Source organism: Gallinula chloropus (genome assembly GCF_964237585.1).
Source record: "Gallinula chloropus genome assembly, chromosome: 5".
In the NCBI taxonomy this organism is placed as follows: domain Eukaryota; kingdom Metazoa; phylum Chordata; class Aves; order Gruiformes; family Rallidae; genus Gallinula; species Gallinula chloropus.
In genome coordinates, this window is record NC_140090.1 from 73,010,177 (window position 1) to 73,037,792 (window position 27,616).

The 27,616-nt window shown below is 41.1% G+C and overlaps 1 protein-coding gene across 1 annotated transcript; it reads left to right on the forward strand.

Annotated features, from left to right (window-relative positions):
* Positions 1-1,115: 1,115 nt before the first annotated feature.
* TDRD1 (tudor domain containing 1) lies at positions 1,116-25,978 on the forward strand (the record flags this gene model as incomplete). The annotated part of the gene is made up of 21 exons (XM_084264642.1): positions 1,116-1,148; positions 4,375-4,522; positions 4,851-4,956; positions 8,630-8,729; positions 9,035-9,217; positions 9,845-9,991; positions 10,922-11,093; positions 12,808-12,891; positions 13,311-13,487; positions 15,127-15,234; positions 15,420-15,590; positions 16,773-17,018; positions 18,633-18,755; positions 19,315-19,425; positions 19,604-19,774; positions 20,725-20,970; positions 21,759-21,869; positions 23,476-23,643; positions 23,967-24,188; positions 24,356-24,402; positions 25,480-25,978. The coding sequence occupies 21 exons, from the start codon at positions 1,116-1,118 to the stop codon at positions 25,570-25,572; spliced, it is 2,967 nt and encodes a 988-aa protein (XP_084120768.1). The 3' UTR covers positions 25,573-25,978.
* Positions 25,979-27,616: the final 1,638 nt, after the last annotated feature.

The following is a 27,616-nucleotide window of genomic DNA, read 5'->3' on the forward strand; positions in this document are numbered from 1 at the left end:
TAGCTGTACTTCAGTTTCTTTGTGAAGAGAGATAATTATTTCCTTCACCATAAATCTTGTAAGAATAAAATCCATTACTGATTTTATACACTTCTATAATAAATACACCAGTGCAGGCACTAAAATAGACCGGTTTCGTTTATTTTTGGTGGAAGTTTAATTGCACAGCACTGGGAACATCTGAGAGCATGTCTAAGCCAATGCATAACTGCAGCAGTGTTGAGGATAAAGTACGTTTTCCAGTGTAGACAGAGACAGAAGAATGGAAAACAAAAGAAGAAATGGGGAAAACATCCTGTATAGAAAAGAAAGAGGAGAAGAGACAAATGAGAGCAGAGAATAGGTTAGAAACAGAAGTGATGTATTTTCCAGGCTGCAGGGCAAAATTCCAAGTATTGTAAAATACAAATGCATCCATCTGATGTATCAGATTTCGTGATTCTCGCATGGGCCTTACAGCCACCTTCTGAGCTTGTATGAAACAAGGTCGTCTAAGATATCCTGTGAGGAATCACAGAAAGCAGCTCCACACCTTTCCTGCTGCTGCAGTCACAGACGTTCGGCGCGAGGGGCAGGGTACACCTGCCGCTGTGAAGCACTGACAGGCCAAGTCAGAAGCCCGAGGCTGCTCAGGCACAGTTATAGTCGTGTGTATAACCTGTAGCTTGGATTTAGATTCAGAGCTAAAGACAGAGCTACTCACTGCTCCCTGCGGCTGACGGTTTGTAACTCTCAAGTACTTTGCCTTTTTGCGTCACGACGAGCGTACAGTACACGGGGGCCCAAGGAACACGCAGGTTACTAGTGCAACCACACTGCTCCACAGTCCCTCACCACATACTGAGGACGGAGCGAGGAAACCAGTGGTGCTTCAGAGCAATGCAATAAAATCCGCCTCTCACAGCACCCCGGGCGTAGCACGCGTTATGACTCACGCGTCTTTGGCCTGGGCTCTGCCAGCCACGCCAGAGTTCCAGTGGAAACCACAGCCTTAGCCCTGCCAGGCGCAGCGGCAGGCACTGAGGAGATGCCTGCCCGTCCGCTGGGCATCCCCTCAGCCCCCCGTACCTGTCGTTTCAGCTCATGCGTAGCCGCTACGCTCTTTAAAGGCCGTAATGCCTGCGGGTACTCCGGCCGCTTCTGTCCGGGTAAGAAGGCGGGACGCGGAGAGGAAAGACGATTCACCGCGCCGGGTCCCACCGCGTAGTACGTGCCCCCGCCCCGCCCTGCCCTGCCCTGCCCTATCTCCAGGCCGCCGTACGGAGCGGGCCACATGCGGGGTGGGAGGAGAGGAGAGGGGAGGTAGGAAGGCGCCGGAGCCGTCTCTTCCCTCGGAGGGTCGGTGCTTTCCCCTCCGGTGGCTGTCGGCCCTCGAGTGAGGGCCTGTCTCAGCTGAGGGGCATTAGGGGAGGCTCCGCGGGGCGAGCGCTGCCCTGAGAGGGGTGCGGGCGGAGGGGCTGGGGTAGGGCCGGGTGGGCAGTGAGGCCTTGGCGCCCTGGCCTGCGCCGGCAGGGCGGAGGCTGTGGGGTGGGGATGTTTAATTCTCAGTTAATTAAAGCGGGGTGTATCGGAACCGTTGTGTTGTGGGAGTGAAAGCACACTTCTGGGTTTGGTGGCAGTGTTCATTGATGTGCTGAAAGACTGCTTTATTTGTAAGTTCATTTTAATCTGATTTCTCACTTGTTATGTAGCAAGAAAGTGGTTTTATATTTGAAATTGTTATGTTGCATGCTAATATTTGGAAAGTGGGTGCCAGAAGTTCCTTTTGGTAGACCCTGGGGCAGTAGTTTCCCCTCAGACAATGGCTCTGCCTGCTTGGAAGCTGGTGGTTGTCCTGGGGCTTCGGGCCTTCCTCTGGAAGTTGTCTGGAACCCATGAGTGCAGTATAGGAGGGATTTATTTGCACTAGGGTGAGGTTTCACCAAGAGAGTCGGGTCTCTCATGAGTCCAGCAGTGTTGAAGTGCAGGTCATGACAGCTGCTTCTCGATGCTCTCCCCTTGTAAAGGACTTTTCATCATTTAGTTTTCATCTGGAGTGTTCCTTGTGGAGAACTTTGTTGCAGAAAAAGTTTGCTTTTTCCTGTACAAGCTAAAGGCAGAGTCGAGAATTAGCCTTTCAAAATTCATGCTTAAATACAGCTTTGGAATATGACTTGGAAAGATTGTAATATTTAATTTGTGTACCTGACTTATTCTTTAAATCCATGCTTTTGTGGTTACCAGGCCTTACAGCTACCTTTCGTCATACAGTGACACCAACATTTACATGATGGCTGAACAGCTTCATGTGAACAGCAAAGGTAATGAAGTTGCAGGTGGAGGTTAAAGACGCAGGGTCCCAAGTGCCAATTTCCTGTTGAGTAGCTCTTGATTTTGAGCCTGAATTTCTGAGATATCTAACAAAAGTCAGTGTTTTGTGAACAGATAACATGGTGTTCTTCACCAATTGTAGAAATAGTACAGAAAATTTTAAATGCAGTTTTAACAAGTGCGATAAAATAAACTTTGTCCAAAGCTTGACTTTGTTCTCTGATTTTGCACGTCCTTGATTATTGATAAATGTCAGTATGAGTATGGCTTATAAATACAGCTATCTCCTAATTATTAAAGCTTGTGTGGTCTGGAATGTCTTAGGTCATCTTGGGTCTGGAGCATTCATGAAGTTTGACTTCATGCCAGGCAAGAATTTTAGCTTAGGCAAGGATTACAAAATTAACTTGCTTCCAAGTGGGGAGAAAAGTCCACTTAAGTTTTGTGTTGGCTGTGTGAAGGTCTTCCAGCCTATCAGACTGGAAGAAGCCCAGAATTGTATGTGTAGCTTATAAGTGAAATAATTTTACTGTAGGTAAATGAGATACCCACTTATAAAAAAACATAGTTCCTAGCAAAAGATAATTGGTATGCAGACTTGCTGAATGTCTGTCTTGTGAGAGTTATGTGATGATAAACTCACTGGAAAGACCACAAAGCTTACAAGGCACTGGAAAGTCAAGATACCTTTTTGTATTTTGTTTCTGAATACTTACTGATGGGACAAAACTATGAATAAGTATAAACTTAATACAGACCACATGTTCAACAGCACTGAAAGGAACTTCTGCTGTTTTAGCTACTGTAAAATTGCCTATTGTGAATTCTGCCCTATAGATATTGAAAAATACGTAAAATTTATTTGTTCCTGATAAACAGCTTTATTTTAAACAAATTTATGGATTGGATTAAAACTTACATTGATAAGCACATAGCAGTGAAACTGTTGCTTTAATAATACCATTGATGGTAGGTTTGAATAAACATAGTATCAGAGCAATAACAAGAAGTGACTTCTAGGGTGTGCTATGGTCCTAGCAGTGTGCCCTGCTGGCTACGAGGGCCAGTGGGATCCTGGGGTGGTGCATCAAAAGGAGCATGGCCAGCAGGTTAAAGGAGGTGATCCTCCCCCTCTACTCTGCCCTGGTCAGACCCCACCTGGAGTATTGTGTCCAGTTCTGGGCTCCCTGGTATAAAAAAGACAGGGATCTCCTGGAGAGAGTCCAGAGGAGGGTTACGAAGATGATTAAAGTACTGGAGCATCTCTCCTATGAGGAAAGGCTGAATGAACTGGGGCTGTTCAGCCTTGAGAAAAGAAGGCTAAGACAGGATCTTATTAATGTTTATAAATATCTGAAGTGTGGGACACAGGGAAATGGCCAGCCTCTTTTCAGTGGTCTGTGGAGACAGGACAAGGGGCAGTGGCTGCAAGTTGGAGCATAGGAAGTTCCACACCAATATGCAGAAGAACTTTTTCACAGTGAGGGTGACAGAGCCCTGAGAGAGGCTGCCAGGGGGGTTGTAGAGTCTCCATCTCTGGAGATATTCAAGACCCATCTGGACGCCGACCTGTGCGACCTGTCCTAGGGAACCTGCTTTGGCAGGGGGGTTGGACCTGATGATCTCTCAAGGTCCCTTCCCACCCCCTATGATTCTGTGATCTCCATTGCTCAAATGTGCAGCAGAAAAATGGGAGTAGATAAGGGCCTTGTGTCTTCCTGCAAGCACTTCATAACACAGGCATGCATTAACATTGTTCATCAGATCCTTTTGCAAATATTTCTGCTTCTAGGAAGTTCCATGGGAGGTGTAACTGGTAGAGGGAACTTGCTGTTGACAGATGCTGCTGATAAAGGAAATACTGTGAGTTATTGCCCTTTATATTTGCCCCAAATATTCTGAGTGTTTCTAGATACCAGAAATCTGAAATGATCAGAATATATTGCTCTCTCTAGAATTTTGAAATTTTGTCTTTGTTGTTGCATTTTTGGTGTTTTAGAATATTTCTTCCCTAATGGGCAGTGTTTTTTCTGATAAGAATCACTTCAAATTTTTCTTCCACAGGTGTCACATTCTCATTTCAGTAACAAGAAGCCAAAGAAATTGCAACGTTCACCTGAGAACACTTTGGCTATTGGCTATGATAAGAGTCTCTTTAGTTCATTAGTATCACCCCCTCAAACAAAGACTTGTCATTATTGTGGTCTGTCTGGTAAGTGCCTCTTGTCCTGTAGTCTGTGGTTCTTCATATGTTTATCAGTGAAACAAGATCAGAAAGCTTGGTTTGAAGTGTGTTGAAATGGATGTGCATTTTTCTCTTTCACTATACAAGTATAGTGGCTATTCAGAACATAGTTGGGGTTAGGAACTGAACAGAAGAGCATCTCCTTAATGAAAAATGTTTTATTTTTTTCTTCCTAAATACAGAGTAGAGGAACCATCTACTAAAGTAATTATTAAACAGTGCATGGGGACTGTATCTTAACAGCTGTTGTCTCTTCAGGTATAGATGTTTCTCTCTGACTTTTTTTTTTTTTTAGGATCTCTCAGATGTTCACAATGCAAGCAGATATGCTATTGCTCTGTAGGCTGTCAGAAGAAAGATTGGCCAGCACATAGTGTTGTATGTGAGCCAATTAAAGAGAAGTAAGTTTAATAAAGAAGTAAGTTTATTAACTTCCAGTAAAGTTCTGCCAAACAATCTTTACAGAAAGACAATACCCCTCCCAATAGAACCTAACTTACCATGTAAAGGCACTATTACAGTAAAATATGTTGCTGCATTATCTCATACTTGTCAGAAAACTTATGCTTTAGAAGGGTGACTTGAAAGATACTGTTGGAGTTCTTTCAGTAGTTCTGTAGTCTGCTTTACAGCAAGAGCATTATTTTTACTTGTGTCAGAACGGTGTGAGCATGCAGTAAGAATACCAGCTTGTCCCATGACTTCAGTATTGCTGTTGATGAGGTAGGTGTCATGGTTTAACCCAGTGGGCAGCTAAAACAACCACAGAGCCATTCGTTCACTCTGTCCCATCCTCATCCTGTCTGTGTCCCCTCTCCTCCTGCCAAGTGGGATGAGGGAGAGAATCAAAAAGAAAATGTAGAATTTGTGGGTTGAAATAGACAGCTTCACATGACAAAAGAGAATAGTAGTAATAAGATAATACACAGAACAAGTGATACACAGCACAACTGCTTGCCACCTGCCTGAAAACAGTGTTCAGCTACTTCTTGAGCTGAACTGTCTCCTGGCCCTCTCCCCAGTTACATACTGAGCATGATGTCATATGGTCTGGAATACCCCTTTGGCCAGTTGAGGTCAGCTGCCCTGGCTGTGTCCCCTCCCAGTTCCCTGGGCACCCCCTGCCTCCTTGTTGGCAAGGTGGTATGAGAAGCTGAAAACTCCTTGACTGCTTGGCAGCTGGCCTGGCTGTGACTAGGATATTGTTAGTTTTCACAAGGGGCCAGCACAGGTGAGCCAGGCTGACAGAGGATGTTTTCATGCTATGTGATGTCATGTTTCCCATAAAAGGGGGGTAGGTGGTGAGGGGCAGCTTCTTGAAGGTCTGAGTGTGGCCTGAGTGTCTGCTTGGTTGTCAGGTCAGTAAGTGCCTTGTGTTATCACTGTGATAAGTGTTCTGTACTGAGTCTTCTTGTTACTTCCTCCTCCCTTTGCTGTCCCACCCCTGTGGCCTTTGCCTATTCTCTCCCACTCCATATCCTGCTGGGGGAGGAATGAGTGAGCAGTGCTTGGTGCTCAGCTGTTGGCTGGACCTGAACCACAAGAGCAGGAGTTAAAAACAGTGTGTTAGCAACATTATTCTCACCCTAAATTCAAAACCTAGCACTATAGCAGCTGCTGGGAAGAAAGTGAATGCTCTTAGCTGAAACCAGGACAGTAGGAGAGGGAGGAGAAATGAGACTCTGCTTTTCCACAGTGGCATGGTCAATAGATTGCATTTAACAGACCTTTGAATCGAACTGTATCCTTAGTGTACTTCATGTATATTTATTTCTTTGAGCAGAGCTGCAATTAGAAGTTGTCTCAGCCAGGCCATTCTCTAGCTGCCTGTTACTGCTGTTTGACATGATAGTTTAGATGCTCAGGAGATCGCTCCCTAATCCATTTTAATTAAAGTAAACACTGTGAGGTTATAGCGCAGTACAAATTGGCTGGCTGGCTTTGGAACAGTTATGATGACGGTCTCTAGCAAGGTGTGATGATTGCAGTTCAGTGACTCTAAAAGCAGGTGTCCATAATCAAAGTTTACTAGAGATTTTTTTCCACTGAAGAGAGGGAGGGATGTAGGAGCAAACTGATGTGTTATCTGCATATTTCTTAGGTATTCTTCAGAAGTAGCCCCACTTCTTTGCAGTTTTATAGTTCTTAAGGTTTGCTTGGGATTATAGTGTTAGCCCAACTCTACAACATTTCCCATTTATAATCAAAACTAATTTAGTTTTTCTTTATAGCATCAGGAAAAACACAGCATGTGCTGCATGACAGGGAACTAGCAGTTTTACCATTCTGTGCTTTATTGGAGGAGGAATAAGGGTTGACAAAACCCACATACTATGAACACAGCCTTTTCATTTTATTTTTAAGTAGGTGTTATGAATGCTACTTGTCTATCTTTGGTTCTTCAAAATTAACATGGTTTTCTTTCTTTAATTACAGTGTAAGTAAGAAAAATAAAGGCAAGTTACCTGCCAAAAATGAGAAGGGAGTTCATCTTAAGGTATAGTGTATGATTTTCACTGTCTTGAATGGATCTGCTGTGAGCTACTTACAATATACTTAACTGGTACAGGAAAGAAACAATTTCCAAACAGTATAATCTGCTCCTCTTAGAAAGATCACTGTTTCAAATCAAGTTACTGGGAGAAGCATTTTTAAAACGTTACTTCTAGAGCCGTTAGCCATACTGTTTCATTTTTTGTTTGAAAAAACATTTGTGAAAATGGTATAAATCAGGACATCTATGATGTTGCTGAAGAAATATTTTAGGAAGGAAACACGTGTAGCTTGTCAAATTTGGGAAGAATTCTGGTGTTGTCTTGTTTTATGTGTAGATGACGAACTGATGCTTGGAGCCTTGCAAATTATTTGAGAAATACATTGAATTTAGGTATTGTGAAGTAACAGATGCAGATAACTTTTTGGGGGTTTTTTTGTAGCAGGAATTAAATGTGACATAGTATTCCTCTTTTAATGTTTTGAAACTTCTCTTGACCTTTCAGCCAAACATTTCCCCAAGAAACCATGAAGATAGCTAAATAATCTTCTGCAGGAGATTATTTAGCTATCTTCATGGTTTCTTGGGATGATATTTAGGGAAGTCAGTAAAGGTGCATACCTCCAACTAGCCTCAAGTTTGCCCTGTACAAGAAAACTTCATTGTGCATGTCTTTCAAGTAGCTCATTTATCTGTTTAACTCTTTGAAGGATTTGAAAAAGGAGGCTTTATTTTGGGTATTTAACTTCTGTTAGTTCAGCCTGATAGCTTTCTGTTTTGTGTACTTGTGACCATTCTAGTAAAAGAGATCAATTAATAGTGGGGGCACTTCATACCAAGGGGCTCTACAATATGAATAAACAATTAGTAACGTTTATTTTGAAGTGCCAGAAGGTTTTATTTTTCTCTGATTCTCAAGCAAGTTCTGCAAAAGGAAGAGAGCTTATATTGCATACTGAACAATCTTTAATGTATTTTACCTTTGAATTGAGATGTGCTTTTTATAGAAAATGTTCTAGAAGGATCTCTGTTAGAAGTAAACAATTATTTTTGGTAGTTGTAACAATCTTGGTCATCATGCCTGCAGCATATTGGTCCAAATGTAGAAGAGGTTTTCCCTAACCATGTGTATAAGAATATCTTTCAATGTTTTTAGGATGTCAGGGACACAGATGGGGTATGCATTAAGCAGGTTACCCTAAACATTTAGACTTTTTTTAAAAATGGATTCCTGCAGTTAAAGCTCTAATCAACTCTGGCCTTAAGGGTAGGAGGAAGCAGGTGGAACTAAATTCCTCTTATTTGAGAGGATCAAAAGCAGGAAATATGGCTGAATTGTGCAAAATGGGTGTGAAAGGAAGAGATAAATCTGGGAGACCAGCTCTTGGTTTTCATTGTTCAGTGTATCTCTGTGATAATGTTTTAAGTTATTTTCAAGACAGCTTGCTGAAAGTCAACAAAAGCACTTTTTTACATGCCTCTTGAAATTATAAAATGCTGTTTTTCATTTGTTACTACAAAGACCTACAGGTGAACTATTCCAATTTAAACATAACTTGTAGCTCTTTTAAATAGGGTAGGTCAACTTCTGTGGAGTCCCTCAAGATGGAAGAGCACATGGAGAAAATAATGCTTTCAGATCTCCAGACTCTAGGGATCAAAAAAGCAATGGAAGTACAGGTATTTTTATTTTAGAAGAATCCTACAATGCTTTGTTAGGTTACATTTGAAGCTTTGTGTCCTTAGTTCTTAGTTTTGTTCACATGCGAAGTTCCTTTATAAAGATAAGTAAATGCAAGTGGGAACAGGGTGAGTGAGGAAGATTATTACTGTGAAGTTCAGCATAACTGCAGTTAACTGCTGCTAGATTCAAAACAAAAGAACAAAATCAAGTATAGATGGAAATGCTTTTATTGAAATGAACACTGTTCACAGAAACGCTGTGTTCTTGCATAGTTATAATCTGCTGTGGCTTTTCTCTTTAGGGTATGGTAACAGAGTTCAAGAGTCCAAGAGAGTTTTATATACAGATGAGTTCTCCAGAAGTTTTAGACCAGATCAGTAAACTTTCTGTGAAACTGCAAGACTGTTATGCTAACACAGTTACTGAAGAGCAATACAGTGCTGTCATAGGGGAAGTTTGTGTTGCAAGGTGTTCTCTGGATCAGGTAACATCTGACTGTCCATAAAACCATTCTATGTCAACCTCCTAATGTCTTGCATGTTTTAGCTATAGCTCTACCAGTGAAGGCTATTAATTAGAAATCAGTTTATTGTGGTGGAATTGTTACAAAGTTAATTACTACCACACCTAGAACTCAAATTTAAGGCACGGATTATTTCCTCCCCCCTCTAAACACTTCATGTATATGTGTACTTGGACTCTGTAGGTACTGTTTGTCCTGCTGTTGCTTAAAGGCTGTTTGTGTTCTTAGCAAATTTAAACTGTTGTAGTTAGAACAGTTTGAGATATGACTTCTTTACAGAAGTTCATTCTTAATTTCTTACCTGACAGTTTTGGTTGTATTTCTTTAGCCACATCTAGCTATGTATCCCTTTCTATACCTTTTTTAATATTTCATCCCCTTTCTTTCTTCCATTGTTAGCAGGTACTTGACTTACTGTGTGGTAGCCAATATCCATAAGACTAGAATTTTACCTTCACAGCAGTAAACACTGCAGTAAATTGTGTTCATTTGGGTCACCTCAGAATTGGTAACTGCCTTTGATAAACTTCATAAAGTAATGCAAAGCATGTTGTGTTATTACTAAGATTATTGTTTATTCCTACACAGACCTGGAACAGAGCACTGATAAAAGATGTGGATATATTAAAAAAGAAAGCACAAGTACTCTATATAGATTATGGAAACGAAGAAAATATTCCAATCTCCTGGGTTAAACCTCTGCACAAAGACATAGAACTGTTGGTACCTCCATGTGTGAGTTCTGTTTTTCCTAACAGTAGCTGAGGTATTTTAAATGAGTAGTTCTGAAGTGAGTGTAACTTGTGTCTCAGTGTAACTGTTATCACAGTATTTTATGTTCAAAGAATGTGATGCCTAAAACCTGCTATACTACACTAAGGTTCACCACCTGAAATGTTCCCTAGCTATTCCATAGGAGTGAGGAAGGCCACCTGGCTTTTTGCTTCCTAGTCTCAGAATTTCTGGGTTCTGAGTTTAACAACCAAAACAAAACCCCCCAAACAAAACCACACCCTCACACTGCTGGGGAGTAATTAGAACCACAGGTCCCTTCTATGCTGGAGCACAGCAAGGGAAAGCGCTCTGCCTCCCCCTTCTAATCTGGTCTGGTGCAGTAATGAGAAATTGCTTGGAATAAGGACAGCTGTGTAAATGTTTTATGTTGCAACATAGACAGCCAAGCTTTTAATCTGTGAGTTGAACTAGTGTGGTTAACTATGCATGAAGAGTAGAGATGTGTTACTTCAACCAGGGACAAGCAGCTGTTGGAATAGTCTTTCATAGCTTGTTCATGTGGCTTTCTGCTGGGTTCATGAAAGATTTTGAGCTGTTTGAACCTTGGTGTAAAGCCTTCTGTGTCTGCTGAGGACAAGTTAGGATGTGCACCTGCAGTCAGGCGTGGTGTGTGATACAGCCTTGCCTTGTGTATGGCAGCATAAATAGCAGGAGAATCAGAGGAAGAGTAGCTTACAATTTGAACTTAACTTACTAATTCTTAACTATAAAAAGTTAATTGAATTGATTGCATGTGATATTCCAACAGTAGCTTTAACTTTTATATGCAAGATGATTGATATTTCTAAGGACCTTAAATTTTTTAGTTGCTTTTTTTACAGTGCAAATAAGCCCCTATCCCCTCTTGTTCTAATTTGTAATTCTTTCTAGGCAATTAAGTGTTCCTTTGCTAATTATGATCCAAAAGAAAAACGATGGAATGTAGGCGTTACCAGTATTTCTTCCCAGCTGATGGGAAAGCACTGTTCTGTAACTGTTGTTGATATAGTACAGGAAGAAATTATGTTGAGTTTTGCTGTAGATGTTGCTCCTACAAATGCTGGTAAGTGTGTGTGTAAAAACAAAACCAACAACAAAAAAAAACCCCAAAAATCACTTCCTCCCCCCCCCCCAACAAACCTAATACAATTAAGTCTGTCGTGTTTGCTGTTCCTTCTCCTACCCACCTGCCTGATAACACTTAAAAGAGGAGAAATGCTTTGCTTTCCCTCCTGTCACTTTCCCAACCTGCCTCCTTGATTTTATGTCTTTGTGGCCTTTTACCTTTCTGTACAGAGGTAGTTTTAAAATGTCCGTACCTGAAAGATCTTGTTATGCTTAATCTTACTAACATTTAAGGTTATTACTTCCCCAGTAGAACTGTAACAACTCAGTGTCTTCTGGATTATTTTACTTGGTTTTCTGTTTTAAGAGGCTTGCAAATTTGGAACCACATTTTTCCTTTTATCGAATACATTTTAACTCTCAATTATCGTATCTGATTCTAGTTCCACTAAGGATTTTAGAAGCTTTTGCTGTATTTTGTACATGCATGCTGAATTATTCTGGAGACAGTGCAACCATTGGACTTTGGAGAACACAAGTTGTTTATATTTAACTTAGTGAGCCTCAGTGAATAGAGAGAAGTAAGAGCACTTGACCTCTGAGGAGTCTGAATTCAGGTTTTCAGTTGAGCTGAGGGGGGTGGTTTTGAATGTGAAACTAGGTTGCTACAGAGAAAGCATGCCTGTTGTCATTACTTGGAGAGCTATTTTGTTTGGGGTTTCTTTTTCTGTCCTGTATAGCAAGAACAATATAGTGCTAAGAGCATCTTGTTTTCATTGATATGTGGACGTTGTGGAGTCTCCTTCCCCGGAGACATTCAGAACCCACCTGGAGGGTTCTGAATGTTCTGTTACCTGCTCTAGCAGATCCTGCTCTCACTGGGGGATTGGACTAGATGATCTTTCCAGGTCCCTTCCAACCCCTAATATTCTGTGATATGCACCCTGCAGAAACTTGGAAGGAAGTGACTGTAGATTCTCTTAGCTTGCTTGAATACCTGATGCATGGACAGCTTATGTCCATGTCATAGTCTCTGCAATCCATAAAATGATGGTTCACCTTGAGTACAGTGTAAATTCAACTGATTCAGGGTTGTTCCGGGCATTTTTCACATCTGATTGCTTTACAACACAATAATGGCAAAGCAGTGTAACTTGTCAGTCTCTTGGAGAGAAGAAAAAAAATAATCTCAGTGCGTTTATGAAATGTTGCATGCATGACCTTACAAGCAACTTAAGCATCTGCATTCAGCTTTTCAGATTAAAATAATTATATTGAAAGCTTGGAATAAAGCTTCATGCATCAGAAATTAATTATATAATAGCTAAGAAACTCAAGATTTCTTAGTAAATCTTGGTAACTCATTGCATGCTCAGTGTTGTAAATGAGGTAAGGAGTGAATCCTCATGTGAAAAGCTGTAATCTATTTTTCAACCAGTGGTTTTCAGTGGCAGTGAGTAAATGTTGATACTGCTTTGCTCTAGTCAAGCAATCTTGGAGCTGTGAGTGTCTTCAGAAAACTCAAGTAGTTGGGTTACTCTGAAACTAATTTTATTTTGCATTCTAAACATACAAAGTGCTCAACAAATAAGTAGAACCTGTTTGCCTTGTCATAGGGATACAGGTCAGGCTCAAAGATGGTTGTGAAATAAAAATAAATTATGACTGTCATGTGTGGTAAATTACTGTTGTCTTTTAAATCTGTATTTTAGGAGACTGCTTCAATAAAGTACTTTTAGAAACAAGGTCTGATTTAACTCCAGGAAGTATTGCCAAAGGACTAGACAGTCCAAGAGGTAAGCAAGCAAATTAAAAAAAATCTCTTATTAAGGAGATGGAAAAAACTTGGGGAATTATGTGGTATCTTGTATTGCATGACATCCTGAATGCAGTACATACTCCAGCTGTTCACTCCTGTCACCTTCTACTTAAAAACATTGACTGATCAAGCTTCCTTTGGGTTGCTAGTGACAGTAGCACATATACTTTTTAATAACATAAAGTACTTCTTTAGTGTTGATTACACGAGCATTAATTACATGGATAATATAACAGGAGCCTTCAAAGCCCAAAGAGTCAGCAAAAAGAATAAACTTCTTCAGTGTTCTGTAGTTTAATTTAGCAGGTTTTAAGATTCTTAATCTTGGCTGGTGAGGCTGTATGTTTTCAGTCATCTAGCTTTTGATGTGTAACCCTTTGTTTTTTTAACATGCAGTGTCAGAAAACAGTTCTAAGGGAAGTAAAGAAGAAATACCTGAAGATGAAGAACTTACTCACTTCGTTAATCCAGTTGTAGAGTGCATCTCTGTGTGTGTTGGAGACGTATTTTCTGGTCTGGTTTCCTGTGTTCAAAATCCAGAAAGCTTCTTCTGTCAGCAGATGCACAATGCCTGTAAGTCATGTGTTGAAAATGGGATATAATGTACCTAGCATGGTGGTTTTCTCCTCAGTAGTGGGTGTCTGGAGAGAGATGTTGGTGGTCTTGTAGTTTGACTTGAAATGGTTCCCTGTAGCGTTGAGCCATACCTCAGTCAGGTAAGAGCAATGGTGTTGTAGAAGGTGGTTTTGGTACTGTTAGCCATTAATATCAATTACTAACTTGTGAGGTGATAATTTGTGGGTGGTCTGAGTAGTGCAAAGTAGAAAGATGGTGTGGCATGGATTTTAGCAATCTGAAGTCAATTTTTTCCATGATTCATGAATTCCTTTAGTTTGGAAAGGACCTCAGAGCCTACCCAGTCCCAACCTCCTGCTGTGGGCAGGGATACCCTCTGCTAGGCCAGGTTGCCCAAAGCCCCACCCAACCTGGCCTTAAACACTGCAGGGATCCAGGGGCAGGCACAGCTTCTCTGGGAAACCTATTCCAGTGCCTCACCACCCTCATAGTAAAGAATTTTTTCCAAATGTCTAATCTGAACGATCTTTCAGCTTGAAGCCATTACCCTTTGTCCTATCACTACACTCCATTGTGAACAGTCCCACTCCCACTTTGCTGCAGGACCCCTTTAAGTATCAGTAGGCTATAATTAGGTCTCCCTGGAGCTTTCCCTTCTCCAGGCTGAACAAACCCAGCTCTCTCAGCCTGTCTTCATAGGAGAGGTGCTCCAACCCCCTATCATCTTCATGGCCTCCTCTGGACTCGCTCTACAAGCTAAATACATAATGTTAAATAAGTTCTTGCATTTTCCAGAAATGCATATGAATTTCTAATGACTTTGTGTACTCCTGTGATGCCTTGTTCCTTTACCACTGGAGGGGTAAGTGTTTTCTTAAATGCTGAGTGTGTGGCCTGAACTTCTCTGTTACATAGCGTGGGGAGAATATGTGAGTATGAGGAGGACAGATAATAGTGCCCGATCCCTGTTTTGGTGTCTCCTGAAACAGTAAAACATAAGACCATAAGTAACATACAGGGATCCAGAATGGTAGGCCACAGGGTACTCTTGGTGCATCTCCCACAGTACCCATAAATGGATATCTGAGAAGAGCAGAGCAAGCTTGTGGAATGCACTTCCTAGTGCTGTTTAAGCCAGCATTTTATTTACTAACTTCTTTTTTTTTTTTTTTTTCCCCCCAGCTAAATGGGCTTTTACAGCTGGGTGTCATCTGGTCTGTCTCCTAAGATGAATGTTTTTTCTCTGTATTTGTGCAGCCTTTGAGTTCTGCATAGGCATAGCCTAGCATGTCCTTTGGCAAGAAGTGACACTTGTCATCTGTCTGTTGTCTGAAGAGCCAACTTCCTTGGGTTTTTGCCTCCACTAGCTTTGTCCTGATTCCTACTGGCTTCAGTTGTGTTCCTGTGACTGTTTTTCCTCTTTACTGCTGTGATTCTTCAGACTTCCAGGAGGATTCACTTTGATCTTGCTGATTGAAGAGACTGTCTCCTCACTGTTTTACTGTTATGTTAAAAATTATTTCAAATAATCTCCATTATACCACAAAATGTTCTAAGCTTTGACCTTAAGATTTGTTGGATTTTGTAATAATTACAAGACAATGCGTGTTCCAAAACCTGTATATTTTAACCTCAGGTCAGCTTGCTGAGGTTCAGATGGCTCTTAATGAACATGGTGACAAATTTCCCAGTGATCCAGCCTTCCATCCTGTTCCTGGAAACTTATACTGTGCCCAGTTCACAGGTAAGGAATGAGTCTGCCACACTCAAATCATACAAGGGGTGGCGGTGGTATATGTGGAAACCATAAAGGTTTTGTGAAGGTTCGTATGAACTGTTAAGGTTGATGTGTTTATATTTGTCTGCCCCCAAAAAATTGAGTTCTTTGAAGTCAACAGAAAGCACAATGATCACTTCTATCTTTCCTAGGAGACAATCTTTGGTATCGTGCTGCTGTTGTAGCATATGTTTCTGAAGAGACTGTTTTGGTGAGCTATGTAGATTATGGGAATTTTGAAGTTCTTCCACTGACTCAACTTCGTCCTATGATTCCAAGATTAATGGACATACCAGCTCAAGCCATAAGGTGTACCTTGGCAGGTATGAGATAAAATACACTGTTTTAAACTGGGTGGAGTCAAAATAAGCGAGGTTAGATAACGATTGCATTTGTAGTATCTTTCTGAATTATGAGGAAGTGTGAAGATAATAGTAAGTGTTATTTTTGGAATTAAGTGTTGTGGCATATCTACAAAACACGACAAATCTTTGCTAGTGTACCTGGTGAGCTATAATTGTATGTTTGGAAAACTGTTATATTAATATACCTGTTAATTTTTGCATGTGCTTTAGTTTTAAGCAAAATTCAGTCATGTACTGGATTTATGGAATTCTTAAATCTGTTCTGGTTCTAACACTGCAGGAGATTTCATCTTGCATGTTGAAGTTCAGAACTGTACCTGCCCCCCTTCCCTGGGGCAAACTTAGTGAAATTGCTGGTAGACTTCTCCATAGGCTTGTGAAATCTGTCAGGTTGGAAAGGACGTTGATGCTTCCTAGTGCATCCTTCTGCCTCAAGCCAGGATCATAATCCATTGGTTTCAACATGTTTAACTTCCCATTGGAAACTGCTTTTCTCTGTTTCCATTGCTGTGCAAGATGGGCCACCTCTTTGCTTCAGCATCTTTCCTTTTGGATACTTGTTGTCTAGCCTTCCTTTAAAATACTTGATATTTAACTTGTTCTTCAAGGTCCTAAACGCAATGTGGATGCACAGGGATCAGTTAGGATGTTTCCTGATTAGAGTCAAGGATTACTGCTGTATCAATATATCCGTTTTTAGAAGGCAACTTCTGCCAATCTATTACTATAAAGTTCTGGTTAAAAGTTGCATTTTAGAAATAAATTCTGTAGCCTTCAGAGTAAATCTTGAAGGAGAAAGAAGCAGATACATTGGCTGAGAGAGCCTATAATGTTAATTCAAACTGTATTCATGAGACCCAAAGGCTGACACTTCTTAGACATTCGTACTAAGGAGATGATAAATATGAAGTTACTCTTCTCTTTATATAATAGACTAGTTATAGATGATCTTTGAGTTTTCTGTGAAATCCAAGTATTATGATATTTCAGAATCTAAATACCTGGGTTTGAAATCTTGTTACAAGCATGAGGAATGAGGGCATGTTACTTGGTGTATTTGCTGCTTAATTGGCTGTTTAAACAGATATTGTTGAGACTTTGACTGTCCTCAGAACCTTTTCATACTATGTGATCCTTTAGGTGTGAAGCCAGCAGTAGAAACCTGGACCTCAAAAGCTATTTCTGTTATGAAGCAACTGGTGGAAGACAAAGTGTTTATAGTAAAAGTAGTGGATAAAGAGGATTACAAATGTGTGGTGGAGCTTGTAGATGCATCAGTTACTCCAGCAATAAATGTCTCGAACCATCTCATAGAGAAAGGTTGTGCAGCTGTGGAATCAAAGGTGGCCTTACCAATGATCAAAACGAGTGTTAAGCAAGCAGATGGTGAGTACAAACATGTCCTGCTGTACTGGTGTTATTTAACCTCCTGCAGGAATGCAGGTTCTTATTAATTAAGAACTTTCCAGTTTGGCTAATGAAGTCTAGTCTTCATAACTCTGGAATTTAGCCTTGGCAACTGTGCCATGAAGAAATCCTGTGTTTGAGTGTGTGTGTGTACATACATACATAATAAAGTGGTGGTTGCTTGTTTTCAGATGACAATATTAGTATTTCATTTTCTCTGGTTAGAAGTATTACAATTCCCAATTGAAGTATGATAAGACTAGTTAGTACCTGCTTGTTCTTATGCCCTTATCCTTTGAGGATTAAATATTATTTGAGCTATTGTCCTGTGTTTTACACATAAGGCCACACATATTTAATCCTCAAACATGTGACTGCAGTAACCTAGACAACCTCAGTACTTCAAGGACCTTATAAGAAAGATGGGAACAAAAGTTTTCTAGCAGGGCCTGTTGTGATTGGGGAAGGGGTGATGGTCTTAAACTGTGAGAAGATTTTAGACTAGGTATAAAGAAGAATTTTTTTATAATGAGGGTGGTGAAACACTGGGACATGTTGCCCAGAGATGTGATAGATGCCCCATCCCTGGTGACATTCAAGATGAAGCTGGACAGGACTCTGGGCAGCCAGATTTACTTGAAGATGGCCCTGCTTATTGCAGGAGCATTGGATTAGATGACATTTGAAGGTATCTTCCAAGTCAAACTAGTCTCTGATTCTGTGAGAGTTGTTCAGATGGGTAAGGACTCTTGTATAAAATTCAAGTGAACAGCAGCTTTTATGTTTATATCCAAACACATTTTGATCTGGACCTGTTTTATACTTCTTGGCTTACTTGATTACATCTCACCTCTTAAGTTTCTTGCACTGAGTGGGAGCATTTGAATACAGGTTCTGAACAGACTATCGACTTCTGTCTTGTGTTAAAGAACTTGTGGGTTTTATATAAGAGTTTGAACAGGCAACATTTCTCTCTCAAATTGCAAAGTACTTCTTCATTAACTTACTTGCTTTATTTAAACCTAGTGATTAAGGCTGTGATTGCTGGATCCAGCATGGTATTTTTGGTTTAGAAGTTTCCCTATCACATAAGAGAATAAATAGTTTTCACATGATCTATTCTACAAACTGTGTTTAAGAATTGTTTTTTCAGGTACTTGAGTATAATATACAGGGGAGATTTCTGCAGCCAGTCTTTCTGTTAGTCTTTTTGTTCTTTTTCCCCCTTAAACCATTTCCAGTACATCTGGTGACAGCAGTTTCTTTCTGTGCCTCCAGCCTGTTTCCTGGGAATAAGGTCTCCCAGAATCCCTCTTGCTCAGGGTGTTGCCACCAAGCCTGTACCTCTTAGTGTGGTTGCTTATCCCCACTCCTCTGTGGCTTGCACTCTCCAGTAGTGATCAAATACATTAAGCAACTGGCACCTTTCTCTTGCTTTTATTCTTCAGAGAGGCTCTCACTGGATAGTTAGTCCTTTGGATTATTTATAATAAGAAATTTGAGGACATGAATGAGCATTCAGGATATGTAAACTCTTCTCCTGTAAAAAGTATTTTAATTTCCTTCTCTACATCTCTGCTCTTTCATCTCTAGAGGACACAGTGAATGAGAGAATTTGCAAGTGGAGTAAATTAACTCTTAAGCAAACAGTAGATGTCATAGTGTGTGTGCTGTACAACCCTGGAGAATTCTACTGTCAGATTTCAAATAATAGTGGTAAGTTTATTCACCTTCTTTCTGCTAGTTTCTCTGCTTCTCACTTATTTTTTATCCGATCTTTTAGCCTGGTCTATAACATCACTTTCAGGGGAAATTCAGTCATGCTTTAAAGGAAATACAACACAAAGACTCTATTCACTGACTCATCTACAAATGGTTTAGATTTCCCATAATTTAAGATTTGCCCTAGAAGTGTTCAAGATCCCATAATCTGTCATATGCAGTGGCTAAACTAGATAATTCCCATGGTGTAAAATATACTTCAGATTTTGGAGAAGAGGATGCTTGTCAGATTAGTAGGAAGAACTATTGGTCATTTTGCAACCACACTGAACTAACTTGTCAGTAAATACCACCTCACTTCCCTTTTCCTGCTAATGTTTCTCTAGCAAGTTAACTATTTAACTTGGTGTCAACAATTCTTTTATAAAAAATTTGATGGGAGATTCCCCAAAATTTAGAACTTTATATGCAAGCTATACAGTGAACAGTATTGATAAAGCTCAAGTTAGTTTGACTGATCTTGTCTTTGGGGTTTTTTCTTTCTAATTTTCAGAGTTACTTGCTTTAAAAGTGCTTAACAAATCATTGTCTGAATACTGTCAGAAAACTCCACCTGATGTATTTAAGCCTCAGAATGGAGAACCCTGCTGTGCTTTTTTCTCAGGTAAGTGACAGATTTTTAAAGGGTGAAAGGTAAAGCAAAGGGAGGAGGGAATGGATATCTGATCATTTGCATTGGTGGAGGGTAGCAAAGAATTGGATTTATTTTGAAAGCTTAACAACACTTATTTTCTTGTAAATGTATAAAGTTTTTTGTTTGTCGTCTTAATTTCTAAAATTAGATGATGGGAACTGGTACCGTGCTCTGGTGCAAAATGTTACTTCAGATGGAACTGTGGAAGTATGCTTTGTGGACTATGGAAACGTGGAGACAGTGCCACTGGATAAAATACGGCACATCTCACCCTCATTCCTAAAACTTCCATTTCAGGGAATTAAATGCTGGCTGTCAGGTACAGATTCTTTCTTGTATTAACACCTATTGCGTTTAGAGACTTGCTGCTTTGGGGGAGAGAGGTGATGACAGGTTATTTCTTTTTGGTTTGTTTTTTATAATGAATCTCTCTGTTGCTTCCAGCCTCTGGAAACTGTAGAAGCCACTTTTAGTTTTGCTACACAGCAGACTGACATTTAGCAGAAAGGTGGTGGCTCTTCCCTGAGCTCTTGAGATTCCTGTGGAGTGAACTGCGTGGAGGTTACTTATGACTGAGCTTTTGGAGTTCTGCTTCATCTGTAGTGCTTACTAGCTTTTGGTTGCTGGGAGTAAATGTGCTTTTGTGCAACTTCATTATTTCTCAAATTTTTTGTAGGCAAAGGAGCTTGTCTGCTTTTACGAAGCAAACTGGCCTTCCAGTTCTCTGTAGGGATGTTTCATTTGATTCCTGCAGAGTTTGGTGCTGTACTGATGGTTTTCAGTCTTCTACTGATTTTCTGCCTCTCTTTTTCACACCAAATCACTCAGAATTCTACAGAATTACTCTTTCTTTCTAATGTAGTCTGTTTAAAATTTGGAAACAGGACAAAGCTCAAAAAAACACATTTCATCGAGATGTCTTTTTTGATATCTTAAAAGACCTTGGTTTCTGCTTCTTTTGATCAAAAGTCTGCACTAAACTGATTCCTAAACAGTCTTATCAACATTGTTTGAAGTCAGTGATATTTACTCTATAGAATGTCATAACATGTAGAAAACAAAACTGGGATTCCTAAGGGAAAAAAAAGAGTAAGAAGGTGAAGAGTTAACAGGATGAGGTACGAGTATCCCTGAGCTAGTAGCAGTAATCTTTGTACTTTAAGTTGTGCTTAAAATATATATATATATATTTATTTTTTTTTAAAGCAATATATGTTGCAATATATTGCAATATATGGCAATACATTGAACAGTTCTCCCACTTCCTAGGTATAAAGCCTGGTGACAGCAAATGGATTGCAGAAGCTACAGCAAGATTTCATACGTACACTGCAGGGGTAAAACTTCAAGCCAGAGTAACTTCCCTTTCCAAAGATGGGGCAGGAGTAGAGCTTATTGACAATTCCACAGGTCACCCAAAAGTGATTAATGAGATACTGATGTCTGAAAAGTTGGCGGTAAAGGAAGTTCCACAAAATGAGAAGAACTTTCCAAACAAGTCTCTTGACAGAATAGGTAATTAAATGAATGTTAACTTTCAGATTGAACAAGAATTTTCAGTATTCCAGCCTTTCAACTCTGATCTTGCTGTTTAACTATGGTCAATATCAATAATGAACATGCATAGTTTTGATTAGATAGTGAGTTTTTTGCAGTTAAACACAAGCTGCCCTGCAGGTGGCATTACAGACAAAAAGAGAAAGATGAAAATCACTATCTTAAGCTATTTGAATGTCTGACAGTGGAGAGTTACAAATTTGGTATGATTAAAACTTTTGCCATGTTTATTTTCCAGTGCCTTGTTTTCCTGAGGTGTTCTTTTAATTTGGGTACTCTTACATGTCAGTGGTTTACGAACAGCAAATGAAACTGAAGTGAAAACATGCAGTTCTGATGTTCTGTAACAGTTGTTTATAATGTGTGTGTGTTTGGGGGAAACTAGTGACCTGCATCTTCTTGCTATTTCAATTAGAAACCTCACTTGAGCACTGGAAGCCAATTGAATTGGCCATAGAAGAATCTCTGACTGTCTGTGTAACAGAAATTGTAAGCCCAGACTTGTTTTATACGGTACCAGTTCTAATTAAAGGTAAGAAAGCGTTTACTGGTTTTAGTACCAGTAAGAAGTCACTGCTGCAAGCTAGTTAATGCCCCTAGTGAACTCTTAACATGTGGTAACGTGGCTTGGATGGTAAAAAAACCCTAAAAAATGCCAAAGGTAAGAGCAGGGGAGCTTAAAACTGAGTATGCTCTTCATTATACCCCAATGTGATGAGTTCTCAAACGCTTTTTTTGCCCCATAGATCAAGAGAAGCTGCATGGGCAGTTGATTGAACTAGAAAACTATTGTAAGTCTTGTAAGAGCCGGCCCTTCAAACCAAAACAGGGGGAAGCCTGTTGTGCCAAGTTTTCAGGTGAGGCAGTGGTTCATTCTTACCTGCCCTTGAGGAGTGTAAAACACAGCTTTTCCTTTTTTGCTATTGAACACAGAAAAATGCCAGCTTTAAAGCACTTACAGATCTCTGGTCTGTTACAAAGGGATAGCTTGTCTACATCTTTAGGGCAAAGAAACTGTGTGACAGTGTGGAAATTAAAATAAGGGGATAGGTTGTCCTCTGCTGACCTGGTTTCAGCTGAGAGTTCGTTCATTTTCTTCATAGTAGCTAGTATGGGGCTATATTTTGGATTTGTGATGGAAATTGTGTTAATAATAAAGGTGACTTTGTTAGATAGAGGGGTTATGTGGTGGTATTAAGCAGTGTTTACACAGTCAAGGCCTTTTCTCACACCACACTGCCAGCCTGTCTGGGGGTGCCCAGGGAGTTAGGAGGTGACACAGCCAGGACAGCTGACCCAAACCGGCAGAAGGGGCATTCTGTGCTGTATGAGCTCAATGCTCAGCTCATCAGGGGCTCTGGGAAGAGGAGGCTTTTCTTGTGCACGTGGCTTTTGCTTTACCTACTGAACTATCTGTATCTCTGCCTATGAGCTTTTTCTCACTTTTTCCTTCCTGATTCCCTCCCTCATCCCAGTGGGATGGGGGATGGTGAGGTGTGTGGGAAGTGATTGAGTAGCTGCATGGTGTTTAGTTGCCAGCTCGGGCTAAACCATGACACCTGCAAAATATGTGGGGTTTTAAGAGGAAGGAACAGCTAGTTACAGTTTAAACTGCAATCTGTGCTGTCCTGAGTCACGTGGGCATGAAATTCATGGCAGGCCAATAGTGCACTTACATCTGTACAGACCCCCTTCTAGTTTAGGGGTGTGTGTGTTGCCTTGTCTGGACATGGGATGATGGCATGACTGACTGGCTCTGACAACTGATCACTCAGCCTTGTTAGCCCAACAAGCTGTCTGTGCTTTGACTTGAGCTAACTACTAATGTATCCTTAGCAGTGAGGGAACTTTGTCTTTCAAAAGAAGCCATGCTGTACTGATGTATTGCTTGATATTTAAAGAATAACATTGGCTCTTTAATATTAAACATTGACTGCACGTGGATTGTTATAGGAGATCTGGCAAAGTGCCGAAAACGAATATGGGGGCTGGGTCCATGAGATAACAGCTCATGGAAAACAGAATAAATTAAAGTACTTTACAGACTAGGAGAGCATACTTGTGTTTGACAGGTGTTTTTAACTTCCACTTTTAATTATTTTTCCTTTATATCTCTTCCGCGTAATAGAGGGGGGAAAAAGAAATTTTTTTCTTTAAACTTTGTTTGCTTTGAGAGGTAAACAAAGGTAAGGGGCTAGAAATATGGTGTGCAGGCATCCTTAAAACAGTGTTGTAGTAAAGCTCTTACCTGTCTAACATAGGAAAAATTCTGAAAGCAACACTTAAATCTTTACAAATGCAGCAAACTCCCTCTTGTTCTATGGACTAGTTGCTTGTCAGGTGGCCTCTTGTGTGTACCAGAGTATGGGGGGGAGGTGGGGGCAAATCCTGGAAAGCTATGCAGGGATAGGCTCTGTTTGTAAGTAGTTGATCAAGTGATTCTTCATGTCCCAATCTCTTCAGGTGATGGCCGTTGGTACAGAGCTCTTGTTTTAAAAGCTTCTCAGTCTGCAGTGGAAGTACTGTATGCAGACTATGGCAACACTGAAACTTTACCACTCTCAGAGGTGCTGCCTATCGCTGATTCCTACCTAGAGCTGCCTTTCCAGACAATTGTATGTTCACTTGCAGGTAAAGAGCAAAACAAAAACCAACCAACCAAAAACCACCCCTGAAAATCCTTGATGGGTTGTTTTCTTGAACACTATTAAATCTATCTTTATAGTGGTCATTCTTTAACACTGACAAACACCACAACGATCTGCTGAAATACAGTAATACTGGGTTACAACTGCAAGAGCAGTTTTGGATAGTATGTTTTTAGTTAATTATCTCTAGAATCTAAGCTATTTGTTAGGAAAACTTAGTGTCATATTTTTCAAAAACAGTGTATTTTTTTCTATAATTTCTTTGATGTGACTTGAATCTTAGAAAGTTTTGTTTCCCCTCCCCAGGAATAGAGAAAGCTGAGACATCTCCATTGCTACTTGACAAGTTGAAAGAAATGTTACTGAATAAGTATGTCACAATTACAGTGAAAGGGATTAATGGAATTGTTAATTTAGTAACAGTGGAAAAAAACTATGAAAATGGCCGTCTGAACGTGGTTGACAAACTGGTAATGGAAGGCTTGGTCAAATCCTCTGGGACTGAAAACTTACATACTGAACATCAAGGTATGTGCTTTGTTTTAGCTTAAGCTTAATTTGAAGAACTGTGGGCATGTGGGATGCCTAAGTGTCTTTTCCTTCTAAAAGTCTTAGAATTCCACAGACCATCTCCTAAGTTATGAGAGCAGTGTCTGTGTGTCATTGCTCATTCACTTGCTTTTTGTTTCTTGTAGACAGTGGAGGTGAGACCAAATGCTGCTGCACAGAATTAAAAATGCAGGTAAGATTCAGTCCACACAATACTTGGAGGGGTTTTGTGTTTCCAGAATTGAAAAGAAAGCCTGTGTGGGAAGCAAATGGCAATGGGGAGGTAATAGCCAACTTGAACCTTGGAGATGGATGAAGTAAATATCCTGATGCTTCTTAGGTTGTTTTATATATATGATAATAATTAGAGCACCCTGAAACTGAGGTAGGATAGTGCATAGATCACACAGATTTGGTCTGTCTTACCACACATGTGGTGCTTTTACTCTCCATCCCCCACCCCGAATGTGAAGGTTCAGGAAAGTTTCTTTGGGCTGTGTCAGTGTACTTGTGGTGTTTTGCATAAACTGTCATTTAAGGAAAGGGCAGCTGGATTTTTTCAGTAATATGGTTCTGTTGCTGTGGATAAAACTTGGCAGACAAATGCAGCTAAGGAAATTCTTACAGTGTTTATTTCAGGTAGGAGAGATTAATATTGCAGTCATAAAACTGGGGTTGAGAATTTGAGTTCAGTAGATGACTGGAACTTGTAACAGTGTTTGCCAGTACTGTTGTTCCTGAATGTAGTTGACTTCTCTGTCACACTGTGGGCTGTCAAACCTCTCTCTTTCTGCCCCTACTTCCCCTCTATCTCTTTGATTTTGACCCAGCTAATGTCTTTGCTGACTTAAATTCAGCCACTTTCTGTTTCCTGCCATCCTTCCTTGCTTTGGTAAGTTTGGCTCTGATTCTTGCGACAGACGAAGAAGACAGAGGATTCTAATATAACTGGAAACATAATGCAACACATGTATGCATAACCTAACTTCAGATCCTGGTCTCTGTCCCAAATGAAATATTTCATCAATTTGGTTTGAGGAAGGTGGAGTTTTTTGGGGTGGGACAGGGGGAAGAAGGGGCAAGGGGAAGCCAGCTACAATTCTGCTTGCTCCCTGCAACTGCTGAAGATTGTACAGCAGAAAGGAACTGTATATTCATTGAACTAATATGAGACTTAGCAGAGTGTGTAGTTTTAGGATCAACTCCAACCTGAAATCAACAATTTTAAAAGTAAATAAATGTGTGTTTCTAATTCCTGCTTATTTCACAGCTTAAAAAGCATGAAAAGATCCTACTCTTCCTTTTAAACAAGTATGGAAATCCAGAAGCGTTCACTGAAATGAAAAAACTGTTGGAGCCCTAGGTCTGTATGCCATTTCATCTGTATGTATACCAAGTTGCTGCAGTTTGTTTTTTTTTTTTTTTTATTTTGAAGAGCAAGTGTATTTATCAGCTTTAATCAGTTGCTTTGTAGAAATTCTGCTGTTTGACTACAGATAGAGGTGTATCTGTCTATATGCTTGTATTGTTATCATGACATAAGTGTGTAACTTGAAGGATTTCAAAGCTGCAAGCTGAACTGTCAGCTCTGTGTTTGTTTTGTACCAGTGGGCTGCTAAGCATTTCTCCTTTTATTTTGCTGTTGAATGCACATAACTTCATGGAATGGCCATTGAATTGTGAGTCTGTTCTGCAACCTTCCCGTGGAAATTACTGTCACTGTGAAGCTTGCTTCAGCCATAAATGTTCCTTGAAAAACTGTATCTCCTTGCAACTTAACTTCTGAAGTTAGTATGAAAATTGTTCATAGTAAAACTTGGTTTCTGTATCATTAAAAGCTGAATCTTGTCTTGGTCTGCTTTCTGACATCAGTGTGCACAAGTTCTTTATGCTTACTGTGTAAAATGTACCAGTGAATGCTGGCTTGAAGTAAATTATACTAGAGCTGTTCTCCCTCTATCTACCCCATCAAGTTTTTTTTTACATCATAGAACACTAGGAGCTAGAAGGGACCTTGAAAAATCAGCTAGTCTAACCCCCCTGCCAGAGCAGGATCACCTAGACTAAATCACACAGGAACACAGACAGGTGGGTTTGAATGTCTCCAGGCAGGAGACTCCAAAACCTCTCTGGGCAGCCTGTTCCAGTGCACAGTACTTCTTTGCACAGGAGCAGAATAAGTCAATCATACTAGAGAAGTCCTGTTCTACAATACTACAAAAATACTAAATTGTTAAACTTGTGGCATGGCCAGTACTCGCCTCTACTAACTGCTGTCTTGAGGTTCAGAGTCCTGAGGCCTTACTGTCTACTTTCAAACTCTTACATGTGGCTCTGACACTTTTCCCCCTCCTACCACCAGTGTCTTTGCTTTTTCTGAAGAGACTTCTTTTATTTACAAGACCACTGCTCAGTCCAAAGCACATCACTGCACCAGCTACTAGAAAGGGAATGTATCTTTATCCCTGCTGAGCCCAGAGGAGAATAGGTTTTTGTGGGGAAAAATAAGCACGAGGGGAAATGGTCTCTATTGTCTGTGCACTGTAACTGCCAGGCTGTGTTTTACTTCCCTGCGTTGCTGCCAAGCCTGGCACCTGCGTGGGGCAGAGAGCTGTGGGGTGCTGACATGTTCAGGTGTACTTCATCAGTTGTGTGAGCCCTCACACCAGTGTGCCTCAAAGGTAACCCAGGGTTTTTCTTTCCCAATCCCGATTGCAAAGGGCAGGGGGCGATGGGTGAGCAGGGGAGATGGTCGCAGCTGCACACAATATACGGCCAGGTGTGAAGGGGGCTCTGCGCACACCTGAGGCGCTTACCCGGGCTCCGCGGCGCCCAGCCTTGCAGGGGAAAGGTGAAACGCAGCAGCCTTTCCCTCTCTGAGTTCATACCAGCCGGGCCCTCCGTGTGAAAGCAGGGGCGCGGAAAGCGAGCTGGCTGCCCGGAGCTGGGTTTGCGGCGGAGAGGAGGCAGGGAGGGCAGCCCCTGTCCGGCTCCTCCTCCGCGGCACCCGCGGAGCCGGGGGGAAGCGCACGGGCGGGCGAGCCGGGGCAGCGGCTGCCGAGCGGGACGGGTAGGTGAGTCTTCCCTGGGCGGCGGCGGGTCGGGGGGATCTCAGCTCGGCAGCCGCCCGAGCGCCCGGAACCTCGGGGGTAGCGCCGGGTCGGTCCCGGCGGCAGTGAAGCCTTCCTGGCCCCTCCGCGGGGTGCTGGGCGGCGAGGGGACGGAGGTGGTGGGACACCGCTTCCGCGGGAGGTATCTTAGAAGCCCGTGTGCCGGGCAGGATCAAGGGAGGTGATGGGCACCTAAAAGCCCCGTAGTTCAGCCAGGGTCCCATCCAAGGTCGGAAGACCTGCAACAAAGCAGGTTGAGCCCCAGCCTCTGTGTGTTTCGCCTTTGATCCAGTTACG